The 25,521-nt window shown below is 42.8% G+C and overlaps 1 protein-coding gene across 7 annotated transcripts; it reads left to right on the top strand.

Moving 5' to 3' along the window:
• Positions 1–936: 936 nt before the first annotated feature.
• EPHX1 (epoxide hydrolase 1) lies at positions 937–25,516 on the top strand. Of its 7 annotated transcripts, XM_005523294.3 has the most exons (10): positions 2,311–2,970; positions 13,299–13,404; positions 13,888–14,072; positions 15,460–15,640; positions 17,845–18,072; positions 18,863–18,992; positions 19,620–19,834; positions 21,858–21,966; positions 22,937–23,062; positions 24,523–25,516. In XM_005523294.3, the coding sequence occupies exons 3-10, from the start codon at positions 13,893–13,895 to the stop codon at positions 24,746–24,748; spliced, it is 1,395 nt and encodes a 464-aa protein (XP_005523351.1). In that variant the 5' UTR covers positions 2,311–2,970; positions 13,299–13,404; positions 13,888–13,892; the 3' UTR covers positions 24,749–25,516. The 7 variants fall into 7 exon arrangements, with proteins under 7 accessions (XP_087909824.1, XP_005523351.1, XP_087909823.1 ...); XM_088053698.1 differs by lacking the exons at positions 2,311–2,970; positions 13,299–13,404 and adding an exon at positions 937–1,239; XM_088053697.1 differs by lacking the exon at positions 13,299–13,404.
• The last annotated feature ends 5 nt before the right edge of the window (positions 25,517–25,521 follow it).

The raw sequence follows: 25,521 nt of genomic DNA, 5'->3' as shown, positions 1-25,521 counted from the left end.
GAAGGTGGATATTGTGTGTATTGTTCCTCTTTGCTGTGTGTTGTTCCTCTACCTCAGCCTGATGCTGAAGCAAAAATTACTTCTAGGAATGCCAGACCATGGAGTTGCTAAGGTTTTCCATTTGTCTTACTTAGAATCACAGTATATCTCAAGCTGGAAGGAATCTTCAAGGATCATCAATTCCAACTCCCTGCTCCTCACAGGACTACCCAAAACTAAACCATATGATTAAGATCATTGTGCAGATGATTCTTGATATTTGACAGGCTGAATGCCATGAGCACTTCCCTGTAGCCTGGTCCAGAGACCCACCACTCTTTGAAGAACCTTTTCCTAATATCTAATCTGAATTTCCTCTGGTGCAGCTTCATTCCATTTTCTTGTGTCCTGCTGCTGATCACCAGAGAGAGGAGCTCAGCACCTCCCATGTGAGGAAGCTGCTGGGCTGTGTTGAGTTCACCTCTCAGACTTCTCCAAGCTGAATAAACCAAGTGACTTCAGCTGCTCCTACTGAGTCTTCCCCCTGAGGCCTTTCACCAGGTTGGCCACCCTCCTCTGAACACACTTAAATAGTTTATTGTCCTTCTTATATTGTGGTGCCCAAAACTGCTAACAGGACTCGAGGTGAGGCTGCACCAGCACGGAGTGGAATAGGTCAATCACCTCCCTCGAGCAGCTGGAGATACTGTGCCTGATGCACCTCAGGACATGGCTGGCCTTCTGCCTTTAGTGGTATTTGCAGCTCTGTGTTGTCCTCAGCTAGGCTATGGGAATTGTATGATTTTCACAATAAACAGCCAAACCAGTTCCAGTCAGGAGGGAGCCATGTAAAGCACTAAACCTGGGGTAATCTTCCTCTGTCCCGTGTCTGTTTGAGGTACCTACTTTACTCACTGACCTTTACCGCTGCTGCTGCTGAAGGAATCATGCTTAGGCTGGAAAAGAGCCTCTAAGGTCATCAAGGCCAACCTTTAACCCAACACTGCCAACCCTGCCACTAAACTGTGTCTCCTAAGTATTCACTGCTGCCAAAGCACAGAGGAAAAACTACTGTTAAGTGAATTGTCAATTTAAGAAGGTGAACACCCACAAGAAAACACCTGTGCCACAGGGGTATCTCAACAACTTTGAATTACCCTGTCCACTTCAAGAAAAGGAAGAAAGGAAAAAGTGGTAATAGGGTGCTTTCCTGGATGACTGAGCATACATGTTTTCAGAACACGGGACAGCCTGCATAAGGTATGGCACTACCTCTTCAGCAAGTTACAGAGGCTGGAGTTACTAACTAGGGGTTGGAGTTGGCATCCTTATAACAAAAAGAGGACAGAAGAAATGCAAATTTTTATTAGTTAAAATAGTCAAATAGAGAGTTGTGCTGGCTTTGGCTGGGGTAATTTTCTTTGCAGTAGCTGGTATGGAGCTGTTTTGGATTTGTGCTGAAACCAGTGTTGATAGCAGAGAGATGTTTTTGTTATTGTTCAGCAGTGCTTGCACACAGTCGAGGCCTTTTCTGCTCCTCACCCCAGCCAGCAGTGAGGGGCTGGGGGTGCACGAGGAGCTGGAAGGGAACAGAGATCTGGAGTTACTGATTTCCCCAGTAACTGCTATGTGTGATGGAGCCTCTCTTTCCAGGAGGTGGCTGAACACCTGCCTGCCCTTGGGAAGCAGGGAATTAATTCCTTGTTTTGCTTTTCTTGTGTGTGCATCTTTTGCTTTACCTATTAAAGTGTCTATTTCTATCCATGAGTTTTCTGACTTCTACTCTGATTCTCACCCTGATCCTGCTGGTGGGGGAGTGAGTGAGTGACTGTGTGGTTCTTGGCTGCCAGCTGGGGTTAAGCTGTGACAAGTATCTGTGTGGTAGCTGTAATCGAGGGTTATGACCTTGGCACATAACACAGTTGCATTTTTAACTTTAATCCTATAGAAGTTATGTTTACTATGAAATTCAACAACATCTTATTTGTATGGAAGTGAAATCCCTGTAGTCCTACAGAAGGAAGATGGACTGCTACTAATGCTTTTGGTGTCTCAAGAAAAATAGGGCAGAGCAGTTTGTAAAGATAAATGCCCCAAAAGGGGCAGGATTCAGCCAGCACAGTTGGTGTGGAAGAAGAAAACAACAAAAAAGGACAAAACTAACTTACAGAACAGTTTATGGACATGTTGCTTTAAAGAAGACTACCTTTTAATTCAGGTACTATTTCTGCTCATAACAAAATAGCATGAGAGCTGCACCAAAGGCTCTGAGCAAAGAGCTGCTTGAGCAGACTGTGATGATTGGGCTGAAGAGGTTGAAAGATGTGAAAGGAATCATTGTCTGTTGAGACCCCAACAATCCAAACAGAGGCTGAGAGGGCGTGGAGGTGATGAAAAAAGAAGATTGGATCTTAAGAGTGAAGTGAAAGGTGAAAACTGAGATTGAATGGAAAAACCTCAGAGACAATCAAGAATTTACTATTTCCTTGTTATGTTTTTCCTGGTGGGATGAGTTGCTACAGCTTGACCTTTTGGGGCTTGTTTAGATCTCTGTGGCCAAGTTTGGAAGACCGGCCTTGGAGAACACGGGTTCAGAGAACAAGCAGCCCCGCTGGGTGCATTTTCGGCCCGTTCCTTCTGCTGGGCACGAGTCTGTGTATTCTCTTGAGCTCTGCTACGGCGCGGCGAGCGCTGGTGAGCCCGGCCAGCAGCACTTGGGAGCTCACAGGTGCTGGTTCCACACAGCGGCTGCCCGGCCGTGCCCTAATTCTGGCAGGGCAGCTGGGAGCCAGCGCTCGCAGCCTGGGGCGCTCCGGGAGCCGCAGCGCCCGGCCGGCTGTGCGGGGGCTGCGGGGACAGAGCTGCGGAGCCTCCGTGCCCCGGAGCCTCTGTGCCCCGGGCAGAACGACATCTCCCTGCGGGCTGCGGAGCCAGGCCGGGGCCGGAGGCTCGGGAGGCTCCGGGAGCGCGGTGCCCTCTCCGGGCCGGCAGGTGAGAGCGGCGGGGCGCGGTCCCGGGAGGGTGCGGCGGGACGGGCTCGGCTTGGGAAGTTCCCTGGCGGGATGCGAGCGGAGAGAGGAGCTTCATCTTCCCATGCGGTGAAGGAAAGCGCTTTTCCAAGCGAATCCGTGTGTCCAAACCACCGGGCGCTGCGCCGAAGGTCCGTAAATGCCAGAGATTTAAGGGGTGCGCGGTGCTCCGCAGCTGGTGCTCCACGGATTCCTAACAATGGTAATTGTTCAAGTGTGAATAACGCCGTGGGTCGGCTGGGGATTTTTTGCTGATTTCGGGAACAGGAGGGACCTAATCTGCATTCCTGGGATGGGAGCGTATGTGGCATTCCCAACTGGATTGCTGAAGTCAGGGTTGCTTTTGCAGAGTGAGGTCCCTGATAAGCGGGACTTACCAGTGCTTAAGGAAACACCAATTTTATTTAGCGTTCCTCGGGAATGTGGCCAGGTTTTCCTGCTTAGTTAGAGTAAGTGGCTTTAACTATTGGCATGTAAATGGTTTTGGTTTGGTTTATTTGCTCATTTCTAAATGGGGATATGAAATTGAAGTTTTATTTATTTATGGATAATTTTGCCAGACCTGAAAATGTTTTGATTGAGTACTTTATGCATAAGTCCCTTTGCTGAACAAGCATTTTAGGCATGAGAAGAAAACCTTGCAAGTTTAATTCCTGTATTTTGTTGCATAACTGAACAATCTGCAAAGACTAAGCAAATTATGCACTCTCTGCTCAGGCTGGGTTCAGTTTGTCAGAATTCAGTTGGAATTTTGATTGCCCAGGAGTTAAAACATGCCATTCTCAAATGCATTGCTTAGTTTTCTAACTCTATTGAGTTAGGCTGCTTTCTCTTCCCTTCTTTTCCTAGCCTGGTTTTATCTAAAATAAGATAAGTTGTCTAGTGATTTTAGGTGAACCTACAAGATAGGATTGGTCTTAGAAGCCAATGTCTCAAAGTTACTCGGAGAGCCACAAATGCAGGGTTCATATTTGATTGGCACTACTCTTTGGAGATGCTGTGCTTTTTCCCTGAAGCTGATATTTCTCCTGTCTGAAGTAAGTTAAAGCTGAGGCTTGAGTGCACAGATTGCTAATGCTTACTGAAAATCGATGGAAGATAGGCCCCAAAAGCAATTAAGCAGCTTTGAAAAGCAATCCACAGTTGAAGTTGTCCAAGGACAGGGATTAGATCTTTGTCAGAGCTGAAGTCTTTGTGGGGAAGGTCCTGGCACAGTGTCAAGTTCATGGCTCTTTGTTCTACATCTTTTCCAGTCTGTATTAATGTAAAAACTTGTGTGTGATTTGCTTAAACTCTGGTGGCTTGTTATTTTTCCCAGAATTTGTTATTTTATTTCATGTAATCATAGCCTTGAAGTAAATAATTTGAAATAGAGCACAGTTGGTAATAACCAGTGCAGCCAGAATCCACCTGCAATTTGTCTGTATGAATGGCCCAAAATAGGTATTGGATTTCTGGGTGCTTTAAAAGGCTTTTTCCCCCCTGTTGATTTACTCTACTTTAAGTATTTGGTCATTCTGTAGGGCAATACCATTCTTTTCAGCCTTTTTGTTTATCCAGGGTTTCAACTAAGCTTTCAGACCTACCCAGTATTTTTAGGCATAAAATGGCAATGTTTTAATCTTGTAAGCACTGTGAAACAAACTCAGGCTCCTTAGTGGAAGGACCAATTTGTTCTGAGTAATTACAACAGGTAAATTAAACGGTTTGGGGTAATAATTCTGGAATTGTAATGCTCCCAGAAATTCTTGTTGCTTCAGTAATAGTTTGTCAAGTAATTTGTCAGTGGAGAAGTAGCAAAGCAGGGCTGGGTGAAGCATAACTTATAGCTCTAGGCAAGGTAAATCGATTATCTTACATGTTCCTATGCACATTTCTTGCATTATAGTTGGAGTATTCAAATTCTGTGGCCAGATGAGCAGAGGTAAAGCCTTACCCATGTGGTGGAGTGTGCACTATTTCATTGAGCCTGCAAGAGTATTTTCTTTGTGCCATGCACAATCCCAGAACCAGGGCAGTCTTCTTTAAAGTGCAAGCTCCAAATGTGGCAAATAGATCTCTAATTACTGTGTAAGTCCCCAAAGAAAAGTCACTTGGAAAGTAGAGCATCTTGCTTCTCTCTGAAGAGCTTTGGTCTGCTTGTAATTAATGTTGAAAATACTTTTTTCCCTTCTGAATACTACTGCTGAAAAAGTCCTGGATTCTTCCTCTGAACACATTATTTTTAATTAAAAGTATCATTGTGTGTGTAAACAGGTATTTACATAAATAGTAAAGGACATAACATCTTCTTCTAAAGTAGCATTTGCTTTAATATTTTGGTCATGCTAGACATGGCAGGATGGCTGACAGTGATTTGAATACACCCTGGGGTTTATGGTTGGTTTTTTTGAAGCAGCATTCTCAGTTTTTATATATATTTAAGCACATTGTTATTGATTAAATTGTTTCTGATTGGCAGGGCTGGGAATATTTTTGTGGGAATTGTAGCCATGCTTTGTTAGTTGTTCTTTCTTTTTTTCAATAGTGCGTTTGCCAGAATGAAGAAATTACCTGTGATTTTGTTTATGGAGGGATCCTGCTGGATTAAATAACAGGAGCTGTTTGCTAGGTTTTCTCTCTGAAAAGTGAATTGTTACCCAACATTCCTCCAGCTTTTTTTTGAAACATCTCTGCAGGAGATTATTAGATGTAATCCTTGGGACAGGAAAGGGCTCAGCAAACTCTTGGGTTTTGTTCTTTCTTTGTCTCAAGCAATTCTCCTCACATTTATTGCACCCAGCAGTCAAATTTTGTCCATCTTGTGAATTCTGCAGTGAGGACGCACAACTCTTGCTCTCCCTGTTTGTTCTGTGTCTGCAGCCTCGGTGTGCTTTGCTGTCTGATAGAAGACAAGTCTTCCTCTCAGGTAAAACACCCATGTAAGATTAGTCAAAACCCAAGCTCTGTTGGAGGACCTGGCCCTCTTGGGTGCTTCATCAAGAGTGTTAATTGCTCTAATCTGGTGGGTACAGATAGTGCAATTTCCTAGATAAAGGCCATGAATCCAAACAGAACTTAAATATTGTTATTAAGAGAGAGATAAAGTAGCAAGAATTGTTCTTGTTACATGTTTACTCTGGCACATCCTTTTGGTGTTGCAGTTATTTGACAGAAAATGATGACTACCATCTGTTCCCCTCCTCTGGCATCATTCAAAGTTCCTTTCCTCTTTGGAAATGAAGTCTTCATAGAGAGATAACAAGTTTCAATCTCTTCCTGTTTCCATAGTCACATTTAATATTCTTCTTTCCTTTTACACTTACAGCTCTAGGCAAAGTGAGTTGATTATCTTATATATGATTTTGCACATTTCTTGCATTGTTCTTGGAGTATTCATGTTTTGTGGCCAGGGAATCTGGTGTCCTAGAAAAAGAAGGAAATCTGAAATCATGGATGAAGTAAGGAGTCTCATCACAGAGGTAAGAGGGAGTCAGACATCATAGAGGAAGGAGGAGTGGTGGAATCGTAGAAAAAGGAGGAAATGTGGAAAAGTTGGACACCACAGAGGATTGAAGTAATTTCACACTGAGGAAGGAGAGAGTCTTGGACACAGGGAAGAGCCAGTCTGGTCTGGCATCACAGAGGTGTGATGGATTTGGACATCTCAGAGGTAAGAGGTAGTGTGGCATCAAGGAAGGAAGGAGTGTGTGTGTGTGTGTGTGTGTGTGTGTTGCACAGAGGTGAGTCTGGCATCAGGAAGGAAGAAGGAAGTGTCATACCTGAGGAAGGGAGGGGTCTGACATCAGAGGTATGACAGAGTTGGACATTGTAGAGGTAAAAGGGAATGTGGTGTCCTATAGAAAGGAGGGAGTCTGGCATCACTGAGAAAGGAAGAAATCGTTACAGAGATAAGAGAGAGTCTGACATCACAGAGGAAAGAAATAATCTGATGTCTTAGAAAAAAGCAGGAAATCTTCACTAACGGAGGATGGAGTCTTATCCTAAAGGTAAGAGGGAGACTGGTGTCACAGAGGTGAAGAGGAGGTCTGGCATCACAGAAGATGGAGGTTACCTTGCATCCCAGAGGAAGGAGGGAGTTTGGAGTCACAGAGGTTAGACTGTGCATGTCATAGGAGCAGGAGCACATTTTCATTCATGCTGCCCTTACTGCTTGGAGTCATGATCCTAATTTAAATTCACAATGTGCAATCTGCCAGAAAATTCCCCTGGCAGTCTTTATATTCATCATTTCTATCTCCACACCTTCTTTTAATGGAATGGTTGTCATGTACTTTGTTCTTACATACCTCAAACTGCTTGCACTCTTTTTTTTTTCCCTCTAAAGCACCACATATACGTCAATTTTGCATATTTTAATAATTAAAGGTTTCAGTAACACAGTTTTCTAACAGTGCTAACACAAAAAGCTTGTAAACCTGCTAGCTGAAAAGATCTTTCCGTCCCTGATTCCATGGAAGAATCTTAAGAGACTTAGACCAATGGAAGATCCTGCAGTAAATAGAAGGGGACATGGTGTGCTGTTCCACCAAGCAGTTTGGGATGAAAACAAGTCTTATCTGGAGATCAGGGCAGGTAAAACATTGGCAATAACACCACAGTATGGAAGGAAGGTAACCTTTTACTCTTCACAACTGGAGGATTTGGTGAAGCTGAAAATAGAGCCCAAATTTTCCTTAAGGCCAGAGGAACAATTACCTCAATCTCATTTCCTTATCTGTAATATCTCACTTTTTTAGTTCATTTCCACCTCCTCTGTAAAATGCAGATGCTGGCATGGGATGAGGAGGTGAACCTCATTATTGCTAGAAACTGGTGGAAGGCAAAACAGAACCATGTGCCATTCATAATTTCTTTTCAGACGCTAGGAATGAAAAGTTGAAGTAAAGCTCAAGATGTTGTTTGGACTCTTTTGGACTGTGTAATTTAGTTGGCTGGATAGTGGCTAACAACTGTTTAAAAAAAAACTTGTTACTGGCATGGTATCCTTCCCTCTTTAAACTGGAAGATGGGATTTGAGTGAGCTTTCAGCTGTGTTCACCCTCCATTGTATGCCAGGCTATTGTCACTTCTCTGCACCTCTGCAAAAAATCTGTTCTTGCTGGGATTTGAGGGTCATTAAATAAATGCTGGATAGGATAAATAGGATAAAATCTTTGTATGATCTAACCTTAATGCATTATTATGGGAGTTTGAACAGTTCTTTCGCTCTTAATTATCATGACTGAATGATGCTGATTTAAGAATCCTTTTGTGGCTTTTCTGTTTGCAGAATCTTAAACAGAAATTATTGCAGGTGGAGAGTGCATCTCCTTTCTCCTGAATCATGCATACAGTCATTAGATCACAATAATGTGCATTACACAGATCCCAAGCTGGATTCTGTCAGTTTGAGTTTATGTAGCCCAAAGGTTTTTTTCAGACTCTTGAAAGGGAGGGGGTTTGTTCAAGCATAATAGAAGCCAAACAAGGAAAATTGATATAAACAAATAATGTTTTTAAGCAGCACAGAAGAATGTGTGGGACATGGCTTTGAAAGAGCAAGTAATGTTGCTTAAATATGTGTTCTTGTAAATTGAGTTTTTTCCTCTTTAGAAAGTGGTATGCAGTATTTTAAATAATGATTGGGATATGAACTTTGGCTGGCCAGTGGTTACATAATTTAGCTGCCCCTGGGTGAGGCAAAGTGGATAACAGTGAACTTATCCCATACTACTTTTCCTTTATGCTTAGCTAGACTTGGCTCTTAGTGCCTGTGGGCTTTCAGTGTACTACTGGAGAGTTAACAACAGATTATAATTGTAGGAGAAAGTTAGGTGGGAGTGTGTTGTGTAAGGTGCTCAACCACTCCCCTGGAATAATGTGGCTCGAAGGATAAGTGCTGTAAGTGCAACTTCTGGGAGATGCACGGGGGCACCCCCAGAGCCTGAACTGGCCCTGTTGCTTGTTCCTGCAGGTGAAGAGCTGCACGGGAGCAGTGCCTCAGTGCTGTAGGTGTGGGGTGTTCCTCAGCAGGGTACTCCTGACCCTGTCTTGAGAGCAGCATGCCCCACTCCTGAGAGAGGCCTGAGGGAATGTGGTGTCACTACTTCTGGGACGTGACCTCACTCCTTGCTTGTAGCCTTCTAATTAAGTTCCTTCTGTACTGGCTAATTTCTGATTGTGAACAGTCTAGAGAAAAAAAAAAAAAAACCTGTAAAATAGGATGATATCATCTCTTCCTGCTGTTTTGGAGATAGCATTGTGTGCCACCTCCCTGTGGCAATAAAAAATGTAAATGCTAAATTTCTTATCAAGACAAGCCAGAAACTCTATTGGATTTGTATTTCCTGTCTTTGATTTTCTTTCCTGCGTAGGACGCTTTATTTCATCTGATGCCTGCCTCTCCTCCTCCCCTACAATGTTAATGTATCATTTCATGCTCACCTGGGAGATGATATCCCTTGTAGGCAAAGCAATTTCTGCGTTGCTAAGCTATTTTCAAGCTTGTCATAATGCTCCATAAACTACAGAAATAGGAAGATTTTCTTCTCTGAGAGACTTGATGGTTTTCTGTCTGTTTTTGGTGCTACGTGATGGCAAAAATGTGATGCCTGGAGATGGTAGGACATAGACTGAGGGTGAAGCTGTGGGGCCTGTGCCATGTCTTGGTCCCTTTTAGGCAGTGCTCAGGGACCCTGTTACAAGTGCTGTGAGTTTTTGAAGTTCTTTATTGCTGTGCTGTGACAGTTCTTCGGTGGGGTTGTTTTTCCTTCAGGTCTCTAGGGAAGAGTAACCTGCAATTGTGCTCTTTGGGCAAACCGACATGTAAACAGAGAGGCTGCAGCAAAGAGGTGCCTTTTTGGTAAAGCCTGATGTGGGACTTTATGTAAGAGAACAAAATTAAACAGAAAAATCACTTCTAAACTGAGCTGTTATTTCACCTGCAGAGTAATTATTAATCAATAAACTTTGTATCTCTCACACCGTGCCAAGTGCTCTGAGCTCCCTTGCAGTGTACTGGTAAACCAGTCTTGTAGAGAAAATGTTACTAACCCTAAGCCATGATTAACTCTGGAAGCAGCAGAGTCTCACAGTTCTTGCTTCAGCCATGCAGCGTTAGTTTTGCACTGACAGGGTTTGGTAGCATCCTCGAATCTGTGGGTGTTGCACATCATTCATGGCAGCTGGGTTGTGTTTGGGCCAGAACGCATTTCCAGCATTAAGGTGAAGGTCTGCACAGTTGCTTATTTCTCCAAAAACATGTTTCAGATGGATTCTAATGCTGCAATGCTGAAATGGATGGGCACTTGTAGAAGGAGAGGGGGATTTTACCATTAAGCTGTTGCATAGATGACCTCTCTGAAAATAAAGAGCACTGTGCTCTGGGGCATCTCTTCCTGCTTATTGATGAAGACAAAGCAAGAGACAGGACATAGCTTTGATGTGAATAATAATTGCTCTATTCCTGTGGACCCCTTAGTTCTGATGTTAATGCACAGACAGAGGACAAATGAAAATGCAAAAAGGTGCTGAAAACCAGGAGTGTTTCCAACAGGGAGCTGTAAGACACTGTAAGGAAGTTTTGGGGGTTTCTTGCGAACATACTTCTTGAGATGTGCTTGGCCTTCTTCAAGGAGGAGCTTGTTTTTAGGCTATTTACTGGGCCCATTGCATTTCAACATTTTTCTTTCAAAACATGTTTTTAAAGCAACAGACCAAAAGCATTCCTCCTTGAACTCTTTAGGATAAAAGTACTGTCTAAGGTATTTAAGTGTTGTCTGTAAACAATATCCACCCTGGAGTACAGCAAAGTCTCAGAGGACCATGGAATAAATATAAATATTTCTTTCCAAGATCTTGACTTTGGTCACATAAAAAGAGGAAAAAGCCAAACCAAAACATGGATTCCCTTTGAAGCACTCATATATAAAGGCAGTGTGCCAGTGTGGTTGCATCGAGAGACTTCACACAATAAAACCACCAGCACTTTGTTGTTGACATCTCTGAAAACTGGGGGTAGAAAACTGTTATTGTACCTGTTTGTCCTTCCACATTCATGGTGCCTTATTGCTGCTTGGTGGAACAAGTGTTAAGGAGCTGATACCTTCCATTTCACCACAGATCTCAGTAATGACTAGCTGAGGAAATTCTGGTGCAGATGCATCACAACTGAGGCTGCTCTGTGCTGCTCAAACAACACACAAGGGTTCCAGGGAAGCAACTTGAATAGTGAACTTGGGAAATCACTGCTCTGAGCGGCCTCCTCTGGGCCCAGGCTGGAGCTGTTGGTAGGGAACATGCTGCATCCCAGCAGCTCATCCCTCACAAAACAGTCCTGTTGAGTGAACTGGTGCAAGTTCTGGTGATGCACTTGATCCTTCCCTTCCTGGGCACTCACCAGAAAACATGACACAGTTTTGGAGCTTTGGGACCTGTGATCATTATAATCAGGAATTTTACAGGCAGTTTCAAGGGAACTGGGAGAGATTGAATACAGAGTATCTCTGTTAGCAAAAAATAATCCAACCCATATCAGAGGCAGCTTCTTCCAAGTCAGGATGACATCTCTTGCAAATCAATTTCTCACCAGCCTCAACTATCTGCAATAGAAGACAGGATTTCTGTGAGACATGAAGCTGCACTCAATCCCTCCCCAGGTCTCCTGCTGCAAAAATTCTGCTTTCTCAAGTGTCCTTGAGAGCAGATGGGGGGGAGCAGAAATGGTTCTCTAGCTCTGGGCACTCCAGTGCCTTAGGACACGAGGGTTTCTCTCTGAGGAGCGGGCTGAGGTTTTGTTCCTGGGCAGAGCAGCTCCGTGTTGGGTGCTGTGCCTCGGTCACGGTGCTGGCAGGGGCTGGGGTGCTGATGCAGCAGGAGCAGGAGAAAGGGAGCTCTGTTTTGGGAGGTAGCCCGGCCTGAACAACGGGGCTGGTGCTGACAGCAGCGCTTCTGTTTGCTGGGGGGCTCTGGAAACAGATTGGAGTTGGCCAGGAGTTTGGATTTTTCTGTGTGGTGTTTACATAGTTATGGTGGTGAACCTTGCTAGTCTAGACATGGCACAAGTTGTGTTGTGATTTCGGGGAAGTTGCTGTTTTTCTCCGTGAAGGCTTAGGAGTAGAAATGTTATAAAATGCTGTGGTAGGTATAATTTCTATGTAAAGTGCTCTGAGGTTTCTAGAAGCCCCTCCAGTTCTGCTTTGCAGTAAAATTTAATTGTGCTCAGGATGCTCCTAAACTGCATTGGTCTGTGTGCTGAGGCAAGCTGAAATTGGATAAACTTTTTAATTCTGGGCTGAGTTATGGCCTGGGTGTTGTAAAGGTGGGGAAAGAGTGTTGTCTTGCACTCCAGATAACATTGTGAAGAAAAACAAGTGGCAGAAATTATGGAAGCACCAGTGAAACAAATGAACAAATCTTTTCAGTGCCTATCATTCCCAATAGCTTCAGCCTCTGAGGATTCCGGCACTTTCAAGGCTGTAGCACTTGCATGTGTGAAAAATAGTTGGGGTTTTTTTGGTGTTTTTTTGGGGGTTCTTTTTCTGTAGCTTGCTCAATCTGCAGAGTGCCCGGCTTCTGTACAAGTGTTTATGGGTGCTTACCTTGACTTATATATTTATTTATTTATTGTCAGCCACTAGAAAATGAAATTCAAGAAACTGACTAAAACCTGTCCTGTCACATAAAGGCACTTAAATTATTCCATTCAATTTAATTCCTGCTCTAATCCTGTGAATTCCTGTTAACTTGTGTTAAAATTCCTGTTTTGATACAGGAGTAAATTTGGTCCATTCTGATGACTCTTTGAGCCATTCCAGAGCATCAAATTACTCTGCAGCAGCAAAACCAACAAAACCTTCTGGCTCTAGAGAGAATAAAGACATTCTGGGTCATAAACAATCCTTGCCCTACAGAAGTTTTGAAATACTTGATGTATTAGCAATTCCCCAGCAAATGAGTGTTTGAAGCACAACATTCTTTAAAATTATGCATTAAAATGATGACACTACTGTTCCCCAAACCATCTTACAAATGTTTCTTACACTTACAGGCATGCTTGAAAATGTTAATTATTAAATACAAGTCTTAGTGTTTTTTTGTACTTGCAGCACAAAACAGTCCAAATATATTCAAAATGGATTTTTTTTTGTTATTGTTGGGATGCTCCATTTGACTGAAGCACAGCAGCCCTGCAGCTGGGTTATGCAGATGTGCTGTGAAATCAGGTTGTTCTGCACCTTGACAGAATTTTATCACTTGGGAATGTGATCACATTTTAGAGCATGGGCTTCTGTTTTCTCTTTAAAACAGTTGACAGGGAGAAGGAAAGGGAGGGTGTGACTACCCTTTGCATTGCTGTTCAAGGGTTGTGCAAATATATCCCTGCTCCACTTCCTGGCTGACTCGGAGGTACAAGGTGGGTGCCCTCACACTGTTCACCTTTTATTCTGTATATATATGTCTTGTTTTTCTTTCCCTCTGAATCTACAGCAGTAGAAGTGTAAGGCTTGCTGAAGAGAAGCTCTGCCATGGGATTTGTTGGGAATCTAGAGTTTCAGAGGAAGAGAAAGCATCAAATGTGAATTATATCGTTGCAATTATTAAGTTATATTTATGTTATATTTACATTATAATGACTATTTAATTGCCACATTGTCTCTTTACTTGCTTTGAGTTCTGTTTTTATTATGCGTCTTTTATTTAAAACATTTTTTCCTCATTTGGACAGGTTAAAACATTTTATTTCAGAAATTTCACAGAAGTGTCAATATCATGTGAGTGCCAGGACATCCTGTAGCTGGAATCCTGTCTAAAATGGGAAAACCTCTGTAGTCTTCACAAAGAATGTGTGTCTCTCTGAGCTGATTGAGCTCACCAGAATTCTGTTCCTCTCTTGCAGGCATCATGCTGCTTGAGGTGTTCCTGGTCCTGGGGACGCTTCTCATCTACTTCTTATTTTCCAAGAAGAAGGAAGAGATGCTGCCCTTCAAAGATGGCTGGTGGGGCAAGGGACAAAAGCCTGTGACTAAAGAAGACTCAAGTATTAGGCCATTTAAGGTGGAGACTACAGAGGAAGAGCTGAGTGTAAGTAAATCTCTGTGCTGGGGGAGTGAAGGAAGAAATGGCCAAATAGATGCAGAATGTATTTGGAAGTAATTTTTAAATTGAACCAACAGAGTGCCAGTGATGTCCAGGCCTTGGGGGAAGGGATTTTTCAGTACTTCAGAAGATAGGTATGAATAGGCAGATCTCACTGTATAATTTTGTTCTCAGCTGGTTCTTGCATGATTGCTGGTAAATAAACCCACTCTGCAAAGCCTAATAAACATAAAAATCATATTACAGATTACTCAACTCTGTTTTTCTGTTTGTGCATTTTCCTCAGTTTGTGTAGACCAGAATAAGAACAATGTCTTTTTTTTTTTTTCCCTTTCTTTCCAAAGCAATTACAAATACCTCATTTTCTTGACTGCTTTATGTTTGCAGCTGTGTTGGATGCTGATTCTTCTGTAATTAATAGTCTACTTTGGTCAACACTAAATTACCGTGGTAATTACAGTAAACACATACGTTGCAGAATTTGTTGGATAGAAAGATTTTGATTGTGTGTGTTTAAGCCAGGGATTGAACGATTTCATAGATCTTTGTGGAGTCATGGTTCAAACAATACTCATGGGATTGCTCATATTATTAATTTATAATAGATTCCTAATTTCTCAGCAAGGCCTGGGTTTTTTAACTCTTTGCTTGCCCTTCTTAGTAGTATTGAGGGACACTGGTCTCCATAATGTTTTCCCCTTACACCGCAGACACTAAGATGGATAATTTCTAATTTAGGTTGAGCAGGATTAGATTTCCAGATCTGCCTTTCAGCTACTCTGTGGTTCTGTTGGCAGTAAGAAGGGGCTCTTGGCTGTCCTTCCCTGCTGAGTGATCTTGCAGTATCACCAGCATCCCCTGTATTCCTGAAGTACAGTGGGAAGGTGACTGTCATTGTTATTCCAGATTGGCAAACTTTAATTTCAGTCTAATTTCTCCAACTTTCTGTTTATGCAAAATCCTTCTGAATGTTTCCTGGTGAAGACCTCCTACCCCTGGGTTTGGGTAGGAAAGCAAAAGGTTTGGGCCAGATCCATGCATTGACTGTGAGGAAAGTGCCCTGGAAAGGCTCTTTGAAGCCACAGCAGTGCCAGCAGAGCATCTCGCCCTCTGTGGTTCTCAGCCTGGCAGACAGGTAAGGCAGCCCTGCAGAGCAAAGGCTGAGAACAGCTGTGAATGGAAGAGGAAGGAGGCCATCTGGAGGAGGAAAAGAACTGGAACAGTGACGGAGCATCAGCAAAAGGCACAGGTGTCTAATTAGAGACGTTATATCCGTTGCTCTCATTTCACGGGGGAATAACTAGAAATCATACACAGCCCAAGACAGCAGACACAAGTGCTTTTAATGTCTCTTCTCTCTTTTTTGCTGTAGGATTTATTTAGGAGACTTGACCAGGCTCGATTCACTGAGCCACTGGAGAACAGTTGCTTCCATTATGGAACTAACTCAGTGCATCTCAGGAAGGTTGTGTCCTACTGGAAAAACCAGTTCAATTGGAAGAAACAAGTTGAAGTCCTCAACAAGTACCCACAATTCAAAACAAAGATTCAAGGTGTGTAGTTTTTCCCCTTAAAATACAAACAGCAATAGATAAATTTGTCTGCAAGGGAACTTGGTGGGAAGAAGACTGTGGCTGTGTCACAGGGCCTTCCCTCCCTGGCTGCCACAGTCTGGATCTCTGGCATCACTGCTGGAGGAGCTGGGATTTCCTTGTAACTGAAGCCTTTAGGACAAGGAATGACAAGTGGAATTTCCTGTGCATGAGCGGGCTGTCAGCTGGTGTTAACAGGAGCCAAGCATGGGTGTTTGGAAGCAGAAGTGGATCTTAAGATGTGCACATGTTCCCTGCCTCACATGCAGTCGTGCAAAAATTCCCACAGATGTCTCCTCCTGCTCCTTGGAGCTGCCCAGCTGCTGCTGTCACAGTGAGGCCATCGGCCTGGCAGCCCTCCTCAGCTGGGCAGGTTTTCCCTGCCTGGCAGGGCAGATGTGCTCTGCTGCACTTCTTCAGGCATTCCCAGGCCTAGGAATGCACAATGCCTTTCCCCTTGGGTTGATGTGCTGCCAGGTGTGAGGGAATGGTTTCTCTTCAATCAGAACACACTGCACCTCTCCAGGGTTCATTCAAGCCAAGGTCTGCCGGTGCTGGATCTTGGTCAGACCGGGCTTTTTAAAATGCCTGATTTAGGATGGTGCTTGGGTCATTTGTGGCTGCAGTCCTAGATCTAGAGCACAGCAGGCAATTGTCTCACAAGATGACAAAATTTAACCTTAACAGAGCATTTTGCTCTGTTTTTACTTGCACCCATAACTGTGTGTTATTTCAAATGGTGTGGTTTGCCATAATATTTTAAATGGATTTGGGATAAACGGTGCTACATAATGGTTAGAGCATAAAGCATTTATTTAAATGCTTAAATGGTTAGTGCTGAAAAAGATAAAAACAGAAAGTCTTCCCTTAAAAAAGAAGAAAAAAGCACCATCTGAGACAAGAAAGGGAGAAGCAGCTAAGGACAATGCTCTATGTATAGCAACGGGAAGGGAAATTTCTGTGTTGGGAAAGATTACAGAGAGGAGATATGAAAAGACAAGGTCAAACAGGCTGTGTATCAGATTTCTACCTTCTGTCATCACTTGAAAGCTTTTCAGAGAATACAGAGATTCACAGAAGTGTCAAGGATGGGGAAATCTCAAGTCAGTGAAAGACGGTGGGATCACTGGTAGAGTTGATGTGAGTAAAATATACTTAAATACATCAAGAAATGAGGCATTCAGGCTCTGCTGAGAACAAATTCCTGTTTCCTGGAAAACAAAGCCCTGAGTTAGTTTGAGGAAGAGCAGCTCACCTGAAGCAGGTAGTGCAATGCTGTGTGAAGCTTTCCTGCTGGAAAAAAACTCACAATGGAAACAACACTGCAGATTTTACCTTTTACTGAACAAGCAGGAGACCGGTACTAGAACATAGGTCCCTGTTTACTCACTTAAAGAGATACTGAAAGCATAGGATAATGGGTAGGAAAGAACTACAAAAATGAACACTTTAACTCTCTTTTAGCAAGGCATAAAGTCCCAAACTCAGCTTGATTGGTTTATCAGCAGATAAGGTGTGTGACCTGATTACAGGAAGCTTCCACAGAGAATACTTAGTGAAGGCTTTTCAAATTCCTTTTGTGTAGCATTTAGGGTCAGTGGCTGGGGACAGAAGCCAGAGTTCAAATGGAAAGTAAGGCATGCGCAAAATGAGGAAAGTGATTCATGCCCCCAAACAAACAGCTGCAAGTTGTGATGGATTCCCTATCTCTTGGTGCCTTCAAGCTGCGATTGCAGGCCTTTCCGGAAGAAAAATCTGTGGCTGACTGAAGCCTATCCTGTGCCATGCAGGGACATTTGGGTAAAATTTAAAGTCACTTGGACTAAATGATGTAATTGTCTCCTCTGCCTGTAAGCTGTGTGAGTCACTGTGTTACTGTTGGTAGATTGCTTCACTTCTGTGTCTCAATTTGCCAAATTATTTTAAAACAGAAGCAACCAACCTCATTTGGCTGCTGTGACGCTTAATTGCCCATTATAAAGTACTTTAAGGTCCTTGGATAAACGTATCCAGAGAGATGCAGTGTCTTTGCACACTCACCAAGAAAAAGGACTGGAGAAAAGCTTTATTTGTAATCTGTTCTGTGATTACTTTCAGTGTTGTGATGTAATTCAGTGATGTGACAGTAAATTTGGGCATGCTAATTATTGATTTTATTTTTACAGGCATTGATATCCATTTTGTCCATGTAAAGCCTCCTCGTTTGCCTGAAGGCCAGGCTGCAAAGCCACTATTAATGGTTCATGGTTGGCCTGGCTCATTTTATGAGTTTTACAAAATTATTCCTCTCCTGACGGATCCTGCAAGCCACGGTCTCGGTGATGAGCACATTTTTGAAGTCATTTGCCCATCTATCCCTGGTTATGGTTTCTCAGAAGCACCCCACAAAAAAGGTATGACACAGGAGAAGAAACTGAACCCCCACAAGCCCAGTCTCACAGCGAGGCAGCCTCCTTTAGCAGAACAGCAGCTCCTGTTACATACTTCTTGTTTTCCTAGTGAGGAAACAGAGATCCTGCGTGTGGTGTGGGAGGAGGGAGATAAGGGGGTGACTTTGGGTGACATCACTGGCTGGTTTCTGGAGCAATGTGTAGGTAATTTGAAAAGAACCATAAAAAGCTATGAAGTGACAACTCAAGAGTTGTAATTGCATCCATGAATTGTCTGTGAGTGAGCAGGCAGGGTAAATTTAATTTGTTACTGTTCCTTTTGGGTGCTTTGCATCCACATTCGACAGCATTGTACGAGTAGGTGAGAAGGAAGAGTTGAAACAAAGCAGTTCATGTATCCACATGGCAGATTGCAGCCAAATACCTGCTTGCTCAGCTTGTGCTCTGAGTTTAAAGTGGTACTGAATTTAGTATTTAATTGCGTGTGCAGGTGAATGACGTGGGCAAGGTTGGGTTTGCTTTTCTCTGCTTCCCTGCCTTTGATTTTCATGGTCAGTGTTCAGAGCAGTGGAGAAGTCTGTAACAAAGGATGGAGTTTGTTCTCCTCATGCTTTCTGCTTGTTCTCTATGCTTGGATGCTGAGCAAGGGCTTCCTTCCTGAGTCAGGCAAGGATACATGGACTTGCAGCTTTTGAGGAACTTGAACATTGCCTCGATGTGGAGAATCAGTACTGCAGGGTCAGAAGTTTGGGTGGAATGAATGCAACAAAAGTGTTCTGTTCTTTTAATGCAGACTTCAATTCTGTGAGTGCTGCTTCTGTTTTTTATGAATTGATGCTCAGACTGGGATTCAATGAGTTCTACACCCAGGGTGGTGACTTTGGCTGGCTCATCTGCACCAACCTGGCCCAGATAGCTCCCAAGTGAGTACCCCCTTGGTGCTGCTGTTTTACTCTGTGAATGGTTATTTCCTGTGCACTTGGGAGTTCCTGCCCAAGTCCTTGCTGTGTGGTTTCTCTCTTTGGTTCTTAGTGTTAAGCAAAGATCCAGAATTACATACTCTAGTTTATATTTCATGTTTTTTCTTTCAAACAGTTGTGCAGTAGTTTTGTCATGGCCGTGCTGAGGTCTGGAGTAGGACAAGTGCTTGTAAAGAAAAAAAAAGGAGGATTTGTGACTTAGTGCCTTGGAAGTGTGTGCTGATTGCTGACAGTTGTCCTTTTGACTTGTCATTTTTGTTTGAAAAGCCACACTACAATGGGCAGCTGAGGTCATGATGTCATTAACAGGCTGGAATTCAAGTATGTCCATTTTTGTTAATAACATTTTAAATATTAGAGGTCACAGCACCAAGCCTGGCAGAGTTCAAGAAGCATTTGGACAACGTTCTCAGGCACATGGTGTGATTTTTGGGGCTGTCCTGTGAAGGGCCAGGAGTTGGGCTTTGATGATCCTTGTGGGTCCGTTCCAACTCAGGATGGTTTATGATTCTAAACACAACAACTTGAAACTTTTATTAACTTGTGGGGTTTTTCTGTTTTTGTCTTTAGCCATGTGAAAGGTCTCCATTTAAATATGGTCTTAGTTTCGAAGCTGGGACTCACTCAGCTGCTCTCTGTCCTGCTGGGCCAGTACTTCCCAGGGCTCTTCGGATTCCAGGATGAAGATGTCAGGAGGATGTTCCCTTTCTTGGAAAAAGGGCTCTACAAGATCTTGTCTGAGTTTGGCTACGCTCACATACAGGCTACAAAGCCGGATACTGTTGGTAAAACAAACAAAAAAAAACCCCACAACCTTTTTTTGAGCTCAGAATACTTAAGTCTCTTCCCTTTAGTTGTACTTTCATAGAAACAAAATGTACTGCTTAAAATATGCATAAAAGAATTTTTTTTGCAGTGTATCTGCGCATCCAAACTGAGTGTGCTCCAAGTGCCACTGACCTAATTTTCCAGTTTTCATAAATAAAATAGATTGTTTAATATTTTTCCACTTCTGCTATCACTGGGGACTGTAATTCCATTTCAAATGCAGCTCTGCTGAGAGCAAAAGATAATTTTTTCTCAGAGAACGGATCACATTCAAATAATGTAAACTACTAGAAACTTTTAGCTGTAGCAGCACACAATGTAGCTTATTTATTATAACGATAAGTAATACCTGAGAAATAAAATCAAATTTCATTTTCACTTATTGTTCTGAATCACTTGCAGACTTTCACGGAAAAAAAAATTGTAGCTATGAATGTTCTTTCTAGATGAGTTAGTCACTCATCTAGAGCTTTAACTCTGAGAATTAAGTGTTTCTTTCCGTTTCAATAACATCTTTTGCGACTGAATTGGACAACTGAGTCAAGAGTACTGACTACATTTGAGTTTGGTGCAGCAGCAATTCACTGATGGATTTTATTAAAAACATAACTCAGGGAAATATTTCTTAATGGTTTTCCATAAGCTTACCTACAGAGGCAGAGAAATGTTCTAAAAATGTGTAGGCAAAAGGATAATTGTATAGATGTAAGATAATTTTGCTTCCGTTGAATTTTGGTTTCTAAAAATTGCCAGTCTTTTGTGCTTTAGGAAAGAGAGGGAAGCTGATAACTAGAAGATGCCTAAGCCATGCTCCTGCTCAATCAGAATTCTGGCTGATTCTTGTCCTTACCAGTCACGTGTGGTCTGTGCAGAGCAGTCTGTACTGGGAACCAGCAGCCAGTCTATGATTTGGGAGCTGGAGCATTTCTGCAGGATCAGGGCAGTGGCAGGTTCCTGAAAGGAGAAAAACACTCTGAAGAAATTTCTGACAGAAATGCCTGCATTCCAAGTGCTCTGAGGACCAGTGTCCATTTTTCTCTACGTAGAACAGATGCACTCTACTCACAGTGAGTAGATGAGAACAGGCAATTGCTTGTCATGTCCAGCACATCTGGAAAGTGCTCAACAGAACTTTTTCAAACACTTGTTATTTCAGTCATCAATAGTAGTTGCTTAATAACTGAAATTCCACTATCATTTTTAAATAGCAATTACTGATGAAATTGTGCCAGCTGCAGTGTTAGGCACCTTCCTGGAAGGCTGGGTTTCATGGGTGGAACTTCAAATATGTTGTTGGTCCTTGGGAACAGCTTTTTCTCATGTTTTCCTGAGAAGCTGGGACAGTTTACAGTCCCTTGTATTTCACAGCTCTAGGATGTGTGATCAGAGTTCCAAGTGCAGGTGTGTTCTTTCTGTCCAAGAAAAGCAAACTATAAAATCTATATGGAGGCTTGTTCTACATGAAGGCAGTTTGCTACTGCTAATTCAGAAGATGGACAATTTAGTAGAGCCTTGCTGCTCTTTAATGACTTTCTAATAATCCTTAAAATGTTTTTGCTGTTAGATAATGCTGCAAATCCTCCTGGTCATGTGTAGGCATGTGCGGTTTGGCTCTGTAATGCTGTTTAATACATGACAACTTCCAGATTAATGGAAGCAAACCCTCCTTGGCACATAGAGCTTAATCTTATTAGCTTACCAGAAAAAAAGAGAAGCCAGCAGAAATCCAATACTGTTACATCAGTTCAAAAAACGTTCAATGTGAGCTAATGTGGAGCCTGCTCGTTTGCAGATACTTTCAGTTTATGATTTGGCATTAAATGGCTCCAACTCGTTGTACTATTTTCTTTATTTAAGAAAACAGATGATGGAACAGCTTTGTAAAGTTACATCCCCTGTATTATAAAAGGCAGCTTCTCTAACACTCTGAGTTTAGTAGTTGGATATCAGTTACAGTTAAATTTTCCTCCTCCTTTACAGGCTGTGGTTTGAATGACTCTCCTGTGGGACTGGCTGCATACATCTTGGAGAAGTTTTCTTCGTGGACTGATATGGAATTCCAGAATCTAGAGGATGGAGGACTAGAGAGGTAAGCCCTTTCTCTCCTGCCATGTTGGATGAGGTGACTAAGCCCAGAGTCACAGCTGAAGAGTTCTGTCTGAAGTGGTCACCTCACATCTCTGGGAGTCTGTAGTGACCACAGCTGGTGCAGGGCTGCACTCCAGCACACACAGAGGCAAACAGGCCATGGAGGTGGATGGATTCCCTTCCCACTTCAATCTCCTAGAAAAGAAATACACCCTGCAACTCCTGGATATTAAAAACTGACTTATGGGGAAGAATCACATTAGGAAGCAAAATCTGAAAGTTCAACCCACATTAAGATGCTGGCAACTCATGATTCATTGTAATGCTGACAGTTAACTCTCTGTGAATTGGCTTTGGATTGATTGTTACTGCTTTATCTACCTACCATTTGCTAATAAAGGATTATGTTCAGTGTGCAGCAGAAATCAGAGCTGAAACCCCCTTTGAGAGCTACCTGTCAGGAATGGAGAGAGGGGCCATGCTATGGAAAGACCCAGTTGCAGCAGATTTGCATGGAATGTTTGCACAGCTAATAATTTTATATGAAACATGCACTGTTTACAGCACATGTTGGTGTGTGAGGCCTCTGTTGAAGGCTCGTGGTAGTATTTCAGATTGTCATTAATAAATGGCACAAGCTGTTGCATGTGCTGCTCTGCTCCCACCCTCCCAGTCTGTGGACAGGAGAGACTGCCATGCTGGAGCATAAGGTGCTTGTTTGAATCTGTCTTCCATGTAGGAGTGAAAAAGTCACTTCCCAGTTTGTGTCTGAAAGCCTTTGCCATCCTTAATTGGTCACTGGCAGACAGAGGGGGATTAATAACTCCACTTCTCTCTTAACCAAATTAACTATTTTTTTCCTATAATTTTTTTTTTTTTCCTTAAAACCAAACCAAAGTCAAGCCCCTGCTAAAGTGATGCAAGTAAGTTTTCAGTTCTAATTAAGCAGTCTCTTGTGCTTGCCTCTTCAGGAAGTTCAGCCTGGATGATCTGCTCACCAATATCATGATCTACTGGGTGTCAGGCTGCATTGTCTCCTCCATGCGTTCCTTCAAAGAAAACTTGGAGAAGGGGATAGGCACACAGAAGCATGAAAAGTAGGTGTGGCTTCTTCTCTTTAAGTACTTTGCCCTGAGCTTAATTTTATAGTTGCATGCCTTATAGATTTCTGAATCCTGAGAAAAAACACTGCTCAATCACAGTATTCCTCAGGTATTTGGTGTGCTGTGCTGTGCTTGGGAAACATGGTGCTTAGGTAGGAATCCTGAGCCATCAGTGAGGAGATGTGACTGGAGGCACTGCTTGAGTGCCTCCCATTCATGGTATATCCATGTACTTCCAGATTTTATTTCAGTTACTAAATCAGCCTGTGACTGAGTCACACAGTCAGTTTTGTTTAGTGTAGTTGGTTTAGTTTCAGTACTTTTCTGGACATGCTTTGCCTGTTTCTGCAAAAGGCCTGAGTCCTTCCTTTGGAAGCAACTTCAGCCTGCTGACAAACTGCATCACTGAGGAGTCAGTGCGACTGATGTGCCTGCTGCTGCTCAGACAGCAGTTTGGTTGCATGTACTTGTGTCAGCTTGAGTATGAGTGAAGGCTTAAACCTGCCCTGGGGTATTTACAACCACAGCTTAGTGGCATGGTATTTATTTAGCGGTGAAATGATGCTCCCAGGAAGCTGACTCAGTTCCTGAAGCTGTTGTGGCTATGCTGTGGGCAGTATCTTGCTCTGGTTCTGCCTGCATGAGACGAGCCATGTGAGCTTCTATGTGCCTAGAGGACAGTCTCAAAGTCTTGTGTAAAGTTCTGACCTCAGGCTTCCAGTGGCTACGTACCCAACACTTCTTGTATCTACATTTTAAAGTCTTTCACTTCTGACAGTGCAGCTTATGTGTATGGGATATTTAAACCGAGAAAATTTGGCTCTTAGAACAAGCACAATCATTCACAACCCTCAAATCCAGTTACTTCCTTACACTTCCTAATGTGCAGAATGTTTTGTAGTGTGCCTTTGGGCCAGTTAAAAGCAAGAGCTATTTTACAAGGTAGAGTCTTACATATAGCAATGCTGTTTCTGAACTAGTCTAGATTATTAGCATTCCTCTCTTCCCTCCCTATATGAAGTAATTGTTCTCCTTCCTACCCTCCAGTTGTCCTGCCAGGCTTAGCATATTTGAGTGGTTATCTTCTCTGTAAATCTCTCTCCAGCTCTAATCAAATTGTGTGCCTTCCCCTCAATTTGAGCCCTGTGTACAGCAAGAGGAAGTTTGCTGCTCTCAACCTCTTAGGGCTCTCCTCTCCCTTTCCATGCACCTGAGCCTCATGCCCTGGAGCCCTTGCAAAATTGCTTTAATATCATTGTATGCAAAAAAAAAAAAAAAAAAAAAAAAAAATTCTCAGGAATTAGAGGGTTGTCTTCAGTTTTAGGATCTGGAAGTTAAATTTTTAATGCTTAACAAGAGTGTGCCCAACTGTTTAGGAACATTTCCTCGGGACTTTTGATTTGTTACAAATTTAAGTGTTTGGAAGACGACAGTGATTCTCTCTCCTCTCTCAGGCTCACAGTACAGGTACCCACTGGCATTGCCTCCTTCCCTAATGAAATCCTGCACACACCTCAGGCTTGGGCCAAGAAGAAGTACACCAACATCGTCTCCTTCCACTTCATGCCTCGAGGTGGCCATTTCGCAGCCTTCGAGGAACCTGAACTTCTTGCTAAAGATATTCTGCAATTTGTTGACAAAGTAGAGAAAGAACAACTCTGGAAAAAGAAAGGGGAATAACTTCCCTAAGAAACATCAGGGTAATTACTTTTAGCTTAGCACATGTACAGGGCTTACTAAGTCTACTGTAATTAGATCTTACTGTTGACCAGATGTGAGCAAGGACAGAAAGAAAAATGCAGTGTATCTCCAAAATCCCAATGGATTTTGGGTTGGGCTTTTTTTTTTTTTTTTTGTTCAGCTAGGCTAAGAAAGTAGCATGAAGAATACTTGGGTATCTTCTGAAACTCTGTAGTATTCTTGACTCTTTCTTTGAGATTGAAAAATAGACCTCACAACTACTAATGTACCTAGTAACAGTTTAACTGTTATGAAGGGTTTTTCTTTTTTCGTGGCAGCAGTAAAATTTGAGTTGCTGTGAGTATGAAGTTCCTCACATAAAGAGTGGGGAGCAGCCTGGCAGGACCTAACTTGCATGAGTGCATGAATCAGCATTGAATCTTTAAACTGCCTTCTGCCGGCTGCCTTTCTCTTCTAGCCTGGGCTGTAAAGCAGCTTCCTGGCTGTGAAGAAGCTGGACTGCCCTGTGCCATGCTCCTGGGATATGTGAGGAGCAGCTGAAACACACAGGTGCCTGTAGCTCAGTCCAGGAGGAGGGGCTGGGTAGGAGTAACTACAGCCTCAGCTACCTCTGCACTGAATTTGTACTCTTAAACCATAGCCCTAGATAGGCTCAACACACTGTGGCTTTACACTGCTTTGTCAGGCTATTGTAAATACCTCTTGCTAAAGAATAAAAACATGGCTGATTCAAAAGTGCATTAAATATTTGA

Source organism: Pseudopodoces humilis, chromosome 3 (genome assembly GCF_049639895.1).
Source record: "Pseudopodoces humilis isolate 2021_Gansu_Grassland_sample_001 chromosome 3, ASM4963989v1, whole genome shotgun sequence".
Taxonomy (NCBI): Eukaryota; Metazoa; Chordata; class Aves; order Passeriformes; family Paridae; genus Pseudopodoces; species Pseudopodoces humilis.
This window is presented reverse-complemented; position numbering and strand designations above follow the sequence as displayed.

Bases quoted from the DNA above. Each gene is read 5' to 3' on its own strand.
- EPHX1 (XM_088053696.1), top strand. From the start codon at position 3,042: ATGCGAGCGGAGAGAGGAGCTTCATCTTCCCATGCGGTGAAGGAAAGC. The intron at 15,641-17,844 runs GTGTGTAGTTTT...TTATTTTTACAG, and splicing joins ATTCAAAACAAAGATTCAAG to GCATTGATATCCATTTTGTC. The intron at 19,835-21,857 runs GTAAAACAAACA...CCTCCTTTACAG, and splicing joins TACAAAGCCGGATACTGTTG to GCTGTGGTTTGAATGACTCT.